General features: G+C 39.9%; 1 protein-coding gene across 7 annotated transcripts in view; it reads left to right on the top strand.

The window, feature by feature from the left end:
• OSBPL6 (oxysterol binding protein like 6) overlaps nucleotides 1-15,447 on the top strand; it is a 168,732-nt gene that overhangs the window by 129,874 nt on the left and 23,411 nt on the right. For 3 of the 7 annotated variants that reach the window (XM_036420728.2, XM_036420724.2, XM_036420727.2), the window contains 2 exons: nucleotides 4,889-5,054; nucleotides 8,867-9,000. In XM_036420728.2, coding sequence (XP_036276621.1) covers nucleotides 4,889-5,054; nucleotides 8,867-9,000 — 300 coding nt within the window. Of the gene's footprint in view, nucleotides 1-696; nucleotides 772-4,888; nucleotides 5,055-8,866; nucleotides 9,001-10,008; nucleotides 10,033-15,447 lie in introns of all 7 variants that reach the window. The other 4 variants (XM_045575225.1, XM_036420722.2, XM_036420726.2 and 1 more) reach the window with 2 other exon arrangements.

Below are 15,447 nucleotides of genomic sequence, written 5' to 3'. Positions count from 1 at the left end.
ATCACAGAATGAAACCTATGCTTTCAGGTTTCCATAGCTGATTTTTGTAGGCACTGTCCCCACACACTGAGAAAATTGAGATTTTTTTTCTTATGCTATGAGGATCCGCTTAGAAAATTCTTCAACCTGAAAATCTCAACGTCATCCCTAACGTGGAATTTCAGAGAGCTTCATGGGAAGGGAATGAAGATTTCTGCTATCCCCACCCCTTACTTTTTCCTCCCATCTGGAAACAAAAACATTCTGCCTGGCCGACAGGAGCTCCCATGAGAACCTGTTCATTTTAATTTTTGCACATTATTTTTTAAATTACTTTTTCCTGAACTTTTTTTTTTTTTGCTTCCATTTAGAGAATGCCTTTTGACTTCCTATAACATAGCATTGCATGAATGAAACAGGGTGCAAATGTATTTTTACCTTGAAAGCACAAGCCATTTGTCGGTTCATACCTTTCCATCTCTTTTTTTGGGGTGTGGGGCTATCTTAGTTAACAGACTTATGTGTTTGGATATTCTGTGATGAGGATGAACTTTTCTCGCATCCTGAATGCCCCCTTAGAGCTCTTTTTAACGCTAAGATTTAGGAAAAGTCAATTTCAGTTAAAAACTCCCCTTCACCCGTGTCTGATTATCTTCCGCCCTCTCTCTGCCTCATCCCGTGTTTTTTCCTCCCTCCTCTTCTCTCATTCACTGTCAGGAAGGGCCATCTGTGAAGAGCCAGTTTGGCTCCACCCGGCGCCGGCAGAGGCTAGCAGCAGCAGTGGCTACAACAGTGAGTGGATCTCAATCTCAAGTGGACATTTAATAACTTTGGGAAACTGTGTGCGGGTGCCACTTCCCCTGGTCTAACGTTGCCACCTGTGTGTGACAGCGTCAGCTTTGGCTCATTCCTGTGTTGGCATAGCTTTCGCATGCTCTCTGGGTGCCTTTGCATGGCAGGAGTGGACATGACATTGATATGTGAGTTGGTAAACTATTCCACAATATGGTTCTCTATTTCTGCTGTCCATGTGAGAGAAAAATTCAGTTCAAGGATGCAAAACCTGTGGAGTGGGGTTTTCTTAAACAATATTGTTTGTTTGTTTGTTTGTTTGCCACACTGGCATTGGAACCTTTGCTGAGTTCTGTTTTTTCTCAGAAAAGTCATGTTACTACAGGCATAAATTGTGCTTTTTTTTTGTAGTAATGTGACTATTTGAACAGGATGTGAGAATAAAGAAATTTGAGGGTAAGAAAAGGTGGATTTTGATGTCATCTCCAAATGGCTACACGAGTTACACTTAGTAAGGGGAAATTGTAAGCTGAAAATCAGAAAGGATAAAAGCAGAGCAACCACAAAGTTAGATGATGTTTAATCCATATGTAGAGGTTGGTTTGGCTTTTCTTTTTTAAATGGAAAAGATGCATCTAATGAGAAAAGTTACTGGCACCAATTAACAATGAATTCAGGAATAGTTTTTTTGAGGAGTGGTTATTCTAAAACCTCTGAAATGTATAACTTCATGCACACCAGAGCATAGCAACATCTAGCAGGACCCTCAGCAGGACCCCTTGGCCCCTCACCCATAACCCAGTGACCTGACACTGGTGACTCACCCCTATTTCTTTTATTACAGTGGCTCTCCTTCCTCTTCCCCCACATTAACGTTACCCCACACATTTTGAGCCCATCCTAACCTGCCAGTACCTTTTACTTATATTTCTTCCAAATGACTACCGGTCACTCGTTTTTCTTGCCCATGGGGGTGTCTGGGGCAGCTGAGATTGGCTGCCAATGAAAAGTTCACCCAGGGAGATGTTTCAGAGATTTACCCTTGTTCCCTAGCACTAACACCCAAATGGTCCACTTGCAACATCAGCCAGACCCAAAAAAATAGGGGGCAGAGAAGGAGAAACACTGGCCCCTCCGCATGGATGGACTCTGAGAGTCCCAGGCCGTCAGCACTCCTCACGGGGTCCCTGCACACACAATGCAGAATAACAGCAGCAGACCTTTCTGCCGCTCTGTGAGTCATCTACACTTAGACCTGCTGTTATGTGCTCTCTTATTGGTACTTGTTTACCGTTGCTAAATTTCAGTGCCTGTGGCTCCTGTCAATTCATTTGTCTCTAATTTCTTCATGGACAGGTGTTAAAAGCATCTCCTAACATCTCCATTCCAAACTGTGGTCACTGGTAACAGAATATTCCAGGATATTCCCCCCAAAGGATTTCAAGGAAAGCCCTATGTTTCTTTCCTGAGCAGGCTGTAAAAGCCACATCCGGTGCTTAGGGTCCTGGGTACAAACATCGAGAGCTGTAGACAGCTCCCAATCCAGCCTTCACTGACCGAGAACCTAGTTACCACTTGAATTTTGTAATCCCATAACATCTAGATTAATAAGTAAAATACTAAATCCCCAGACTGAAGAGATACTCAATTAGAGTTAGATTAATACATTCCACTTTGTATTCTCAACTTTGTTTCATGAATTCTTCTATCAGATGGCTCATTCCATATACTTCTTTTAACAACAACAACAACAAAGAAGATACAAACATAAACATTTTCAGTAGGAAACATGTAAGAACTCGTTTTCAATTTCTCAGGGGCTTGAATGCAGCATTCCAGGTGTCTTTCCCTGGGAGTTATATACAAACCCACGTTGACTGATTTAATTGCCAATTTAAACTTCCGCTATGTTCAATATATAAATTTGTAGTTTATGTTTTTTCCTGAGAATTTGATTCCCAAATGTTAGTAGAGGCTGCGATCTCAGGGACAAGTCTGGGTCCTAACAGTGCTCCCTCGGCCTCCACTGTGCCATGTCTCCCAGGAAGCCTCTCACCAGCTCGCACAGCCACTCCCTGCCCACCTCCCTGCAATGCCAGGGAAGACACCCCTCTTCCATGCCAGGCCAGTCCTTGGAGTTTTGAAGGCGCCAAGTGTAGATAAAACCCCTTTCCTTGATCATCAACACAGTACATTCCCCATCACCAAACACCCACATTCCTGTTTCCCAATGCCCTTCTAGTTCTTTGTATTGGGAAACCGTATCCTTACATCTGAAACTTTCTGACTTGCCCATTTCCTGAAGGTACAACCTCTCCCCGGGACCTCCTGATCTTCACCACCCTTCCCAGGGGTTTTCTTTGTCCTTCCTAGAGGGCTATGGACTGACTGCTCTTTCTAGATTTAGGGTCACTCCAATGAAGGCCAGAAGTTTCCTTTATCTGCCTTTAAATACTCGCCCATATAAATCCCATTCCTTTATAAGCATCCCCAAAGAACTTCCGTTATTGTCCTCACAAGTGACCTGGACAGGATTCCAGCAAAGTATTAAGCCTAAGGACTCCATTTTCTCAAATAGCTTCTCTGCCATTGTGTGTATGCCCGTGTGTGCGTCTCTGCCGTGGCCTGTCAGGAACTGAGCTTGATGAGATGAAGGAGCTGTGCACATCTCCAGCCCAGTGCAGCCCAGGTCCCCGTGGAGGATGAGATTGTGACTTTGATAAGTGCAGATACCAAATGATTCAGATAACATACGTTCACGTGGTTAGGGTAGCGGAATTTAGTGGGGAAAGCTTCATGCTCACTTTCTTCCCCAGGAAGCCTTGGTATTTTATAATTTCCTACCAAGGGAAAGTGACATCCAGAGGACCCTCTGTCCAGTCTCAACTGCCCTTACCCAGATCCACAAACTACAGCTTGGTCAGAGTTTTTGGTTCTTTCCAACTCCTCTGTCTGGCCTCTGTATCCGCCATGCACGTGCACTAGTTTGTGTTCATTCTCTCTCTTTTTTTTTTTCCTGTTGGGAAGTTTAAAGCAAATATTAAATAATGGAGGAAAAGGACCAGGTTCTGAGATACATAAACACCAGACATTATATTAGTTTCTTCCTCCCACAGCATATTTTCCATTAGATAGAGGATATGAGTAATGCTATCATTTATAAAAAATTCAGCTTGCAAAGGAGTCCAAGAGTCTGGTTCTTGAAGATAATTGAATGAACATCTGTGCAGTAAGAGCTAGGGGAGGTTACTAGTTTTATTTACAAGAGGAATCGGTATTCTCATTTTCCAAGAATGTTTGGCTGACAGCATTTGTAATGGTCAGGTAGAATGTTCTAGAAGGAGAGGGCAATGTACTTTGCCTTCACCCACCACAAATCCAGTCCAGATCCAGCCTGGACAAGGAAGTATCTCTAGCCATTTGGAAAAAATCTATAGTAATATGACTTTTTTTACTTAATGCTTTTCTATGTTGGTGAGGTAATAAGCCATGCTCGTACATGTAACAGCATTATGTTAACATACAACAAAGGTAATCTACAGTAAATTATGCAATATATATGTAATTTAGAAACATTTTGTTAAATCAATTTCAAACTTAATTGTGAGTCTCTCTAAGCCATTATATGTACTACTAAACTTAATTTGTGTTTTATCTAATGGCTATGGGACAAGTGAATTTTCCTGTGTGTGCTCCTCTTGAATGTTTACCTGTTGAGTGAGCTCAGAAAGCCATGAGCATGAAAAATCCTCGGCCACGAGCACCTAGACTTTGTAAGACAAGGACGGCCACGTCACAGTTTGGTGTTTTCTGCCATTGATGTTTTAGACACAGCTGTGGGTTCAGAGCTGAAACTGATCTGCTGTTGTGCCTTTTCTCGCTGTCGTTCTGGAGCCACCTCACCCTGTACCATTGAAAAGCCAGGGAGTCGGTAGCAGCCCTAAATCCACTATGGGAAACGAGATTTCCTCCCACCCCCGACCCCCTGCAGAGTACATGAGTGGCCCCCTGTGTGTCGCCAGGGAGGGCTCTGTTGTGTGGCAGACGGGAGGAGATCTTGTCTGTGTGGGAGAATGCACAGCACACTGGTGTTCACTCAGGATTCTTCCCCTTTCAGGTTCCTTTCAGTGCCACCATGTCACCGGTCCGCCTGCACTCCTCCAACCCTAACCTCTGTGCAGACATTGAATTTCAGACTCCCCCGAGCCACCTCACTGACCCTCTGGAAAGTTCAACAGATTATACAAAACTTCAAGAGGAATTCTGCCTAATTGCACAGAAAGGTAACACCAACTCTGACGTGCCCTTTCAGGGAGTACTCTTCTTCAACAGGAGGTTGCCATTTACTCCTTTCTCCGTGTCTAGGTGGTTGTGGGGAAAGATGAAATGGTTTATGTTCTGGTTAGAGTTCTACTATATACAGAATGCAGTGGGATACAATGCCTACTTCTTGGGACAACACAAATCATAGGTTTACTGTTCTGACTGAGTAAACAAAGTGTCCTTGGTGGTGGGGCCGTGAGGAAGGAAGAAAGACAAAGAGCTATCCTGGACAGGCCAGCAGCCACCACTACTTAACATTTTTTCACTGTCTTTTAGTTATAATTTAATACATAATTTTGGGTTGTTCTTAGCAAGGAGAAAAGAGAAATGGATTCTGTTTGAATCTTTCTCCTTTTTTCTCAAACAACTCATTAGGTTACTAGTTTACATTCCCCATCACCATTCACAGTTTGTGGGTCAGGAGTCGGCAGAGCTCAGCTAAGCAGTTCTGTGCCCTGTGGCTTTGACTGCGCTCACTCAGTGCTATTCCTCGGCCTGAAATATCCAAGGTGGCTTCACCCATGTGCTTGGCAAGTTGGTTGGAGAGCCGAAAAGCTGCACACAACTATGTCCCACTCCCTCTTCAGGGCAACTCAGGGCTCCAAAAGAATGGGGCGGGCTGGGCTGGAAGCTGCAGGTCCTGTTCAGGGCCAGCTGCTCTACTGGTCGGAGCTTCACACGCCAGTACAGATTCGAGAGGAGGGGAAATAGGCCCCTCCTTGGAGTCACCTTTTCAGTGTTAAAATGTAACATGTCACGTGGCATAAGTCCAATTGTTATCACCCTCAGGGAGTAGGATGAGATAAATAAAATGCAGGATAGTGGAGTATGTATTTACGAAGAAGAGCCTCAGTTCCCAAATTAACCCTGTCCTTTACTGCTCTGGTATGTACATTTTGGGCCATGGAAATGAAAACATTTTTTTAAATATATTTTATTGATTTTTTACAGAGAGGAAGAGAGAGGGATAGAGAGTTAGAAACATCGATGAGAGAGAATCATTGATCAACTGCCTCTTGCACACCCTCTACTGGGGATGTGCCCGCAACCAAGGTACATGCCCTTGACAGGAATCGAACCTGGGACCTTTCAGCCCACAGGCCGAGGCTCTATCCACTGAGCCAAACTGGTTTCGGCTGGAAATGCACTTTTGATTTAAGTTAGTGCCTTCGAATACATTGTTTTTTAAAGCATAATCTCTTAGAGAAACTATACGTGGTGTTGTTTTTAGTCTCTAATGCCTAACTGTAAATTAATCACATTTATTTCCCCTGGGCCTGCTGGTAATAGGTTATAATTTATTCTTGAAAATGTGTGTTAAATGGAACATCTCAGCCAATACTCAAGAGCCAGGTGGCACAGGAAACCAAAGGGAGCATATGGAGGGCACCTCCAGGAATGCTTTTTTTTTTTTTTTTTTAATATATTTTTATTGATTTGAGAGAGGGAGAGAGAGGGAGAGAGGAGAGATAGAAACATTGATGAAAGAGAGACATCAATCGGCTGCTTCCTGCTTGCCCCACGATGGAGTGGAGCCTGAAGCCCAGGCATGTGCCCTGACCAGGAATTGCCTGGTTCATAGGTTGGTGCTCAACCACTGAACCAGGCCAGCCAGGCTGGGAATGTTGAAGTCAACAAAAATTTGTATTCTCAATCCATCAGCACAGATATACCATCAGATATTTCTTTAATTCTGTAATCGTAAAACAACTAAGCTAAATCATCCCCCCCCCCTTTTTTTTCTATAGGTTTCTCAGTTGAGACTGGAGTGCCAACCCTCTTTCACCTGCTCTTTTACTCCTAGTACACTTTATTACATTTCTTAGCTGTATGCTAATTGTCACTGGACTAGAGTAATATTATTTTGCTTATAAAATAGCACTGATTTACAGTCAGTATAACCAGTAACTTTTACTCATTCTGGGAGAGGGAGTGTAGGAGCAGGTAGAATGAAACAAGTGTGAGTTAAGTACAGCACAGCTGTAAAGGAAGATGAGTACATTTGAAGGTAGTCCCAAGAAAGCTTTGTGAATTTAGCTGCAATCCTGAGGCTTTCAGGAAATCCAAGTTTCAATAGGATTTTAAAGCCTTTTGAAACAACATATTTTCTTTGCAACTGTGGTAGGGGGAGAAATGGGCTTTTCTATGACTGTTGAGTGAACCCTTTAGAAAGAATTATGGATTTTGAAATGACTGAGAGTCTGCTTTTACAGCTGCCAGTAGGATTGATGTATTCCAGCTATCAAGTTATTACCTTTAAATTGATGATGGAGAGAATGCAACAATAAATCAATAGGTTGTGGATCCCTTGTTATCCCTCCATTTTTCCTCTTTTAATATGGGCCAGTCTTTATGCTAAAATTTTCCACTTCTAAAAAAATAACCTTTCTAAAATAAGGTAATTCCTCTTTTTAGTAGATCTTGTATATTATATGAATTCTGTTATTGTAATGATGAGAGTTGTAAATTCAACCTTTTGTAATTTAAAATTAAAGACTGCCTTAGATTATACCAATGTATGTTGTTAGGTATGCAGGAGTTGGGATGGGAACTAGAATTTTTATTGTTACTTTTAAATCAAAATACTTCTAACTTCAAGATATTCCTGGCTAAGAAAGGATTTTGCAGGTACTGTTCTTAAGACAACATCAGTTCCTAATTCAAAGAGAACTAGTAAGCACCTTCTAGATCAGCTGCCTGCTTTTTGTTGGCAGTGATAGGATGTGGCTGTGGGCTGTGAAAGATCTCATAATGAAAAGGAGAGATGTAGAGAGGAAGTTTATTTTTCGTTCCCTGAAGGGAAAGGACCACGTATTGCTAATCAATACAGGGCAAGAAGTAGTAAATGGCAGCCTGCTCGTCTAAGCGGAAGCTGTTGCTAAGCAACAAGGAAGGGAGGGGAATTTGGGGCTGAAGTTGAGTAGACACCAGGGAAGTTGTCTTGAAAAAATTATAGTTGGTTTGTTTTTCAGGAGACAGTCCAGGGAGGTGTCTTATCAGTATTTTTTCTAAGCCTGTAAAACATGCTTGGAGTAAAAGTTATTAAAAGTTCAAAAGAGGCGTGTTTGAAGGGGATGGCGGAAGGGAACTTTTTACTAACTAGAGACCCCATGGTGCGAATTATTCCTGAGTTGTAAAAACAGCAGGGAGGAGGGGTATGCAAGAATGTAGCCTTGAGAGTAGCTTATCTTGTTTCCCAGTTTGAACAGAGTGTCTGTTTGAATCATAGGAGCTAACAATATTGGGGTTTAATTGCCAGGTGCTTCTCATAAATTGTAGAAGGCTACAGCAAAGAAAAAGAAAGCCTTTTTTCTGTTCTTACAGGCAGGACTTATAAAATGCTCTCTTCGGGGTGCACACATTTGGGAAATAATTTTTAGATAGTTTTAAATAATGTGTGTGTGTCTTCATGGTACGCAGAACTGCTCAGATGCTCTCATCAATTATGGCACAGTAAAACTTGTTCCCTTTCCTTCTAGGAATTGTGAGTTAATGTATAAATATTGATATTAGAATTGGTATGCTGCTCCCAAGTTTTTGTTGGCATATCTGGTATGAAAAGCTATTCACCCTGAATAATTACCAATACCATATTTGTTTTTTGTACAAGTATTATGATAGATTCAATTTTAAAAATGACTTTTAATTAGCAGGCTGTAATATAACCTTTCCAGAAAACATCTATGCATCAGTTAAAATGTGAAAAAGTTTATAATTTTGGACATTCTTTCTGGCCATTTGATCTTTGTTTTTCCCTTTTCTCCCCACCCAGTTCATTCCCTTTTGAAGTCTGCATTTAATAGCATAGCTATAGAGAAGGAGAAGCTTAAGCAGATGGTTTCTGAGCAGGATCACAATAAAGGCCACAGCACACAGATGGCACGACTCCGACAGTCACTGTCTCAGGTAAACGAGAACGTGTGTTCCAAGTTCCTAACATTCCCATCCCTGTATGGCACAAATGGGGGTGGAGGCAGTCAGTCATGGGATTATAAGTCTCCTAAGACATTGAGTGTCAGTATTAAATGTTATTACTTTTCTTCCATAAAATGTCAAGATAAAAATGCAATCAACCAGACTTACTCGCAAATATATAATTATTTTGGCTGATTAAATACTTTTAATGCCTCTTCATGGTCAAGTATAAGGCAGTCTCTGGTTTAAAGAAAAAAAATCCTGTATTTATACATGGTTTACACATCTAAAATATGGTCAAGAATATATTCAATCCAATGTTAGAACAAAATCTACTAGGGCCCTAGCCGGTTTGGCTCAGTGTATAGAGTGTTGGCCTGGGGACTGAACGGTCCTAGGTTCCATTCACATACCTGGGTTTCAGACTTGATCCACAGTAGGGGGCGTGCAGGAGACAGCTGATCAATGATTCTCTCATCATTGATGTTTCTGTTTTTCTCTCCCTTCCCCTTTCTGAAATCAATAAATATATATATATTTTTAAATCTACTAGGTATTCCATACTTAATATTTTTTCCACTTAAAATACATTTCAATCTGTTGAAAACTATTAATTACTGTTATCTCTATCTCTCTTTTTTCCTGATTTGTATTCCTAGGGTTTTCTTCCTATTTAAGTTATATTCCCTAAAGTTATACTTTCATGTTTCAATATATATTATCTAGTGGATATTACTCAATATATATTGATTATATAATATTCAATATATATTAAATTTACCATATGAATATTAATTAAATCCCATGTATTTCAAAGTTGAAATTTCTGATTAGAATCCTTTTTTTCACACTTGAGTACTTGTTCTGAAATAAATATTTTCTTCAGTTTATAAATGCACTTTAAAATTTTTCTTTGAGAATTCAATGCTGTTATGTGATTTTGCATAAGAACTCAGTGTTTATATAAAATATTGTTCACTTCCTGGTGCCTTGGATCAGAGTGAAGGAGCAAGCAAATCCTGGGTAAGTGGTTTTCTGTGTGGGTCAGCTCCTGCTTGAATACTTTCCCTTAGTCCCTAGGAATCAGACTGAAACCATCTCGCCATGTTTTATGTACCTGAACTGTCAGTTTATCTTCAATGTGAAGTTTCATGTTATTGAGTGCTGTCATCTGGACCATGCTTTCTGTGTTCAGTTAAAGCGAAACACTGCCAGTTAAGGTGCATATCCTGCTTCCAGTGCAAAACCAGGGACTTGGGAGCATGAGCATTAAAAGCAGCAACTGTGTGCCGGCCTGCAGAGGGTTTTATTCATAAGCACATTAATGATTTTCCCTGGACAACTCTCATGTCATGTATTTGTTACAAATACATGCCATGAGTTTATGTTCATTGACCTTCTCAATAATTATTCTGAAAGTATCATGAACCAGGAGATCAAAATTATGGTGAAGTAAGCAAGGAAATGTCATCTTATAAACGTAGAATGCACTCTTGCCCCTACATGCTGCAATGTTTCCTTAAAATGTATCTGTTTGTGGAGGCTTAGTAATATAAGATAAGCTTGTAATAAGAAAATGTGTTTGTTTTTTGCTTGCTTGCTTGCTTTTATTTATTTGTTGGTACGACAGAGAATGGCAAACAGAAGTCTGGGTTGGGGCATCCAGAGAGATTAGAAATGATGAGAAAGAGAAATTTTGATAGTTACTTATTTGTTTATTATTTTATTGATTTCATTCAACTGACCATATGTGAAATATGATGCAAGGTGTGGAATGGCAACAGAGAAGTAGCCCTGGCCATGTTCCCAGGAAGCTCATGATCTGACTCATGAGATGAGCAGTGTTTATCAGGAAACAGTTAAACGGGCCATGCTGTAGTCCATTCACATTGGCACGTGGATGGTGCAGATTCCCAGGACTCTGGTCATTCAGAGGAACTGAAGAGCTCTGAGCTGTGAGCGGAGCCACAGCTCAGGAAGAATTGAGGCTTGAATTAGGCCTGAGTATACAGCAGAACTCACAGGGAAGGACCTGATGTTAATTAATATGTCAGAAGTAAAATACGGCAAAATTATATCAACTTTGCATCCTTTGGGTTAAATATTTCCTTCTCTCCTCAAAACGTATTTACTTACATCTAGACCTAAAGCCTCAATGGATTTTTGTTGTTCTTATATTTTTTTAACCAAAATGCTCAATTTTATCCTCAAAAGATGTAAAGAATAATTTGGTACTACAAAGATGGTTAGTTATACCCTATTCACAACAATTCAGTTCTTCTAATTGTGTATTATCAGAGCATTTTGGCTATGGTCACCCTCTAGTGTCAATCTATACCTTCCCATTGAGCCAGTCTTACTCTCATCACCTCTGAGGCTGGTCTTTCTTTTGTAATTCACTATAGCCGTAGCTTGGACATTTAAGTTTACTGTCAGTTCACTCTTTAAAGCACATGTGTCAAACACAAGGCCCGCGGGCCAAATCCGTCCCGCCAGGCCTTGCAATGTGGCCCGCACCGCGCTGTCATCACTGCACTCCGCTGCGTTTCCATCACAATGACAGTTTATGACTGTTCAGTAAACCATTCGGCCCGCGATTTAGGCTGGATTTTAGATTTTGGCCCCTTCTCTGATTGAGTTCGACACCCCTAAAAGAATCACTCTCCATGGTTAGACCACTGAAGAACTATCTGGAGAACGGCAAAATCATGGAGTGATTAGGAAGCATTAGTCTAGGAGGAGGAGTTAAGCAGGTAGGGTCAGTTCATTAAAGACCATACAAAGGAGTTGAGATTTATCTTGTCAATGTTAGGGAGGCCTTAATTTTAACTAATAAGTGAGACTGGAATTTCAGAAATTGGAAATATTGCTACATGTTTTAGTACATTAGAAAGATTACTGGTACAGTGTGGAAAATAGATAGAATTAAGGCAAAGTTAGTTGGGCAGACTCTAAGATATCTGAGATAGTGCAGGCCTGAACCAGGGAGGTGGCAGGGTTTGTAGAAGGAAGGGATTAGTTTCAAAAACACTGAGAGGGAAGCATGGAACAGAGATCAACTGAATATTAGAAAGGGACAAGGAGACAGAATCAAAACCAATTTTTAGGTTGTGTACTTGCATAGATGGTAGTTATTTTCCCAAAAGAGGGACTACAAGAGGAACTGATTTGGCAAGGGGAAATAGTGAGTGGTTTTTGTGGAGATCAATGTGTCTGTGGGAAATCTAACAGGTAATTAGGTATATAGATCTGGAGCTCAGGGAGAGGTCTGGGATGGAGAGAAAGATGTAGATACTCCAGTATGTCATTGAAGTTATAAATGTTGATAAATTGTGTTTTCAGTCAGAATAAAGCAGGTTCAATGGTACTACTTCAGATAACATAGAGAACAGTCTGGGGGAGGTGGGGAGGGGGGTAGACGGGGAGAGGAACCTTTGATGGAAACCCAGGGAGGCAGCTGAAGAATCTAGATAGAGATGACCATTGTGATCAAGGTTAAAGAGTTTTGATAAAGTCAATAAGGAAATGGTTAGCAGAATCTGATTTAGCAGCAAATAATATATAGACTGAAAGTAAATAAGGAGACATTGAAGGTGGGAAACAATTAACTGATAGAGCCATCAATTGGTTGGCCAACTCTAATTTTATTGTCCCTCTTTTAATATAGCACTTAGAATTGGAGCAGATGTTAAATCACTTTAGAACATTGAGACAGTTGTTTGGAATGTTTTTATATTAATATAACTTCACATTGCAGTGTGATTTTTAGATAGCTTAAAGACATCTTTGATTCATATTAAATGTCGTCAATTAAATCCCCAGATATTTATTTTATGACCCATTAACAAGTCAGATCTCCCCACAGAGAAGGAAGTAGATAGACTGTGTTTAAATAATGTCTTAAACTAGTCTAACATTTTTAAAGCATATTTTTATTTGACACAAGTCCTATTTGATATATGTCTTATGATTAAAATGCTATTTTTCAATAAAGCTTTTATATACCAAGGTTCCATGCTAATATACATAAAATTAGCATTCCTCACTACATACTCAACCTAAATTGTTACCTGCCTCAATAGTATTGTGAATCCCTTTTTTAAAGTGTTGCTTCTCCCCTGATCTGTGTGTACACAAAGACATACATAATTCTGTTGTTTTACTTCCTTGAAACTTTAAAAATAACTTTCACCCTCGAGAGGCAGTACAGATGCTGGATTCAAGCCTGTAGGGCAGACCATTGTATGTGACATCTATTCCTTTATAAATGACTTTATTTCACAGCAGCTTTAGTTTCATGTTTCAAATAATATAAAACCCTGGACACCAAATTCAAATCATATCAATAAGACTAAGGTAACCTCAGCACTCCAGATTACTATAATAATAAAAGATTCAACTTAACTGGAGTCTGTCTTCAATACATTATACTTTATGACTGTTATTAATGTGATTGATGGCCCCAGAATTTGTGCACAGCTTGTGCTAAATCCAGTGGGTGTTGTGTCTGAACAAATGTGAGCATCAGCATTTGATTCTTATATTTTATCTATAATTACTTTACTTCATTAAACCAAAATACCACCAATTGTTAGATGGGCCTTCGTTCTGTGCATTACTATGAAAAAAAACTGCTGACAATTAAAGTGACTCGGTGCTTCAGAGGTGTTAAATGGGGGTGGGGGGGGGGGGGGGAGAGGAAGGATGTGCATCTTAGAATTAATGAACTGTGGTGTGTATGGAAATGTAAGCAAAAATGTGGCTTAAGGAGCCGAGTAGCATAATTAAAATCCCTATCATAGAATTTACCATCCTTCCTATCTAAAGCATTCACATACCCCAAATAAATATTCAATGTTGAGATAAAAGTTCCATATATATTTGTTTGTTTCTGAATTCAAGAGTTTCCTGAGTCTTGTCAAATTTGTTCTGTTCAACAATATTCTTCATGGAATCTTTTAAATCTTTTTTGTTTAGCTATACAGTAGATTCAAATTAATATAATTTTCAACATGAGTTGGCAATGTTTATTAAGGCCTTAAAAAGATTTTGACCTTTGACCCTCTGGTCCATGGCTGCTATCTGTTATCTAAGGAGGTAAAACTGAATACAGAAAATCATTATGCACTTAACCATTCACGACAGCTTTATTTATTCTAATAAAATTCAGTAACAGCCTAAGTGCCAATAATAGGAAATAATTGCTAATTATGCAACTATTAAAATCATGTTTTGAAGATTATGCAACATAAAATAAATGTTTATATGCAAAGAATAAGTGGCATACATAGCATGTGAAGTATGCACCATTATATTATATAAGGGGAAAAATACATAGAAAAAATATACCAAGCTATCAATGGTCAGTTGATTGAGTAGTAAGGTATGAGTTTTTAAAAATATATTGCTACTTTGCATTTTCAAAATATAGTATAGTATAAACTATACTATAAATATAATATATTTTCCAAGTATATATTTTTTTTCATTAAAAAAAAAGGTTATTTTAAAGAGATATCCTGGATTTGATTCTAGGTAGCTCTAACTGAGACAGTTTCTATACTCATTTTCTCATTTTTTTTTGAACCAGTTTTGCTTTGCCCCAAAGGGTTTATGTCTCTGATTATCCCATCTTGTCCTCTGTTTTATATCATTCTCCAGCCATCAGGCCTGCCCAGAACCCACAGTTCCACTCAGTAAAGAATACGTATGGCAAAGTCTCATCCAGTCTGTGGCAAATTCTCACCCATTACCTGGTTGGTTGGATGAATGGTAGTTCATAGCCAGAGAGTTGGAGATTAGGGTAGTTGACTCTGGCTCACATCTTCAGGATGAGAACTTCTTGTATAGCTTGAGAAGGAATTGTGTATTTCTTGGATATACTAGACTTGAGTGTGTACAGGGGACATGAGGTGTTGGAGAGTTTTAGTGCAGTCCAAGTTCATTAACAAAGGCAAGTAGTGAGAATAAGTACAGAACCTGCCTTGTGAAGAATCTAGGCAGAGTTCCTGAGCCTCCCTGTTGGGCCTCTGGTCCTACATGCCGCTAGTAGACCAGTATTATTACTGACTAGTCCCCATAGCTTTTCTTGCTCGTTGGCTGATGGGAGTGGCTGGGGATCAGCCTCCTTTTTCCTTGCTTCATCCAGGCACCTTGGGGGCATTCCATACATTGTTTCTGCCATAAACTGGCATCTTTCATATTAATTATCACTATCACTATCCTTTCACTGAAAATACCTATATTCCTCAATGTTTCCAAGGCCTCCGTGATATAACTACAGAGGAAATAGTTGAGCTTAAGGAAGGAAATAATAAATGTGGTCCTGAGCACTGCCTGACAGCTCTATACCACAAAGCTCCTTAGGTGTAGCAAACGTCAGAAACAGTCCGCATGATCAAGGCAAAAGGAGGAGCTTCCGGAGAAGATGCACAGAAG

This window comes from Pipistrellus kuhlii, unplaced genomic scaffold, assembly GCF_014108245.1.
Source record: "Pipistrellus kuhlii isolate mPipKuh1 unplaced genomic scaffold, mPipKuh1.p scaffold_m20_p_7, whole genome shotgun sequence".
In the NCBI taxonomy this organism is placed as follows: Eukaryota; Metazoa; Chordata; class Mammalia; order Chiroptera; family Vespertilionidae; genus Pipistrellus; species Pipistrellus kuhlii.
Note: the sequence above shows the minus strand (reverse complement) of the source record. Positions and strands in the feature narration are given on the sequence as shown.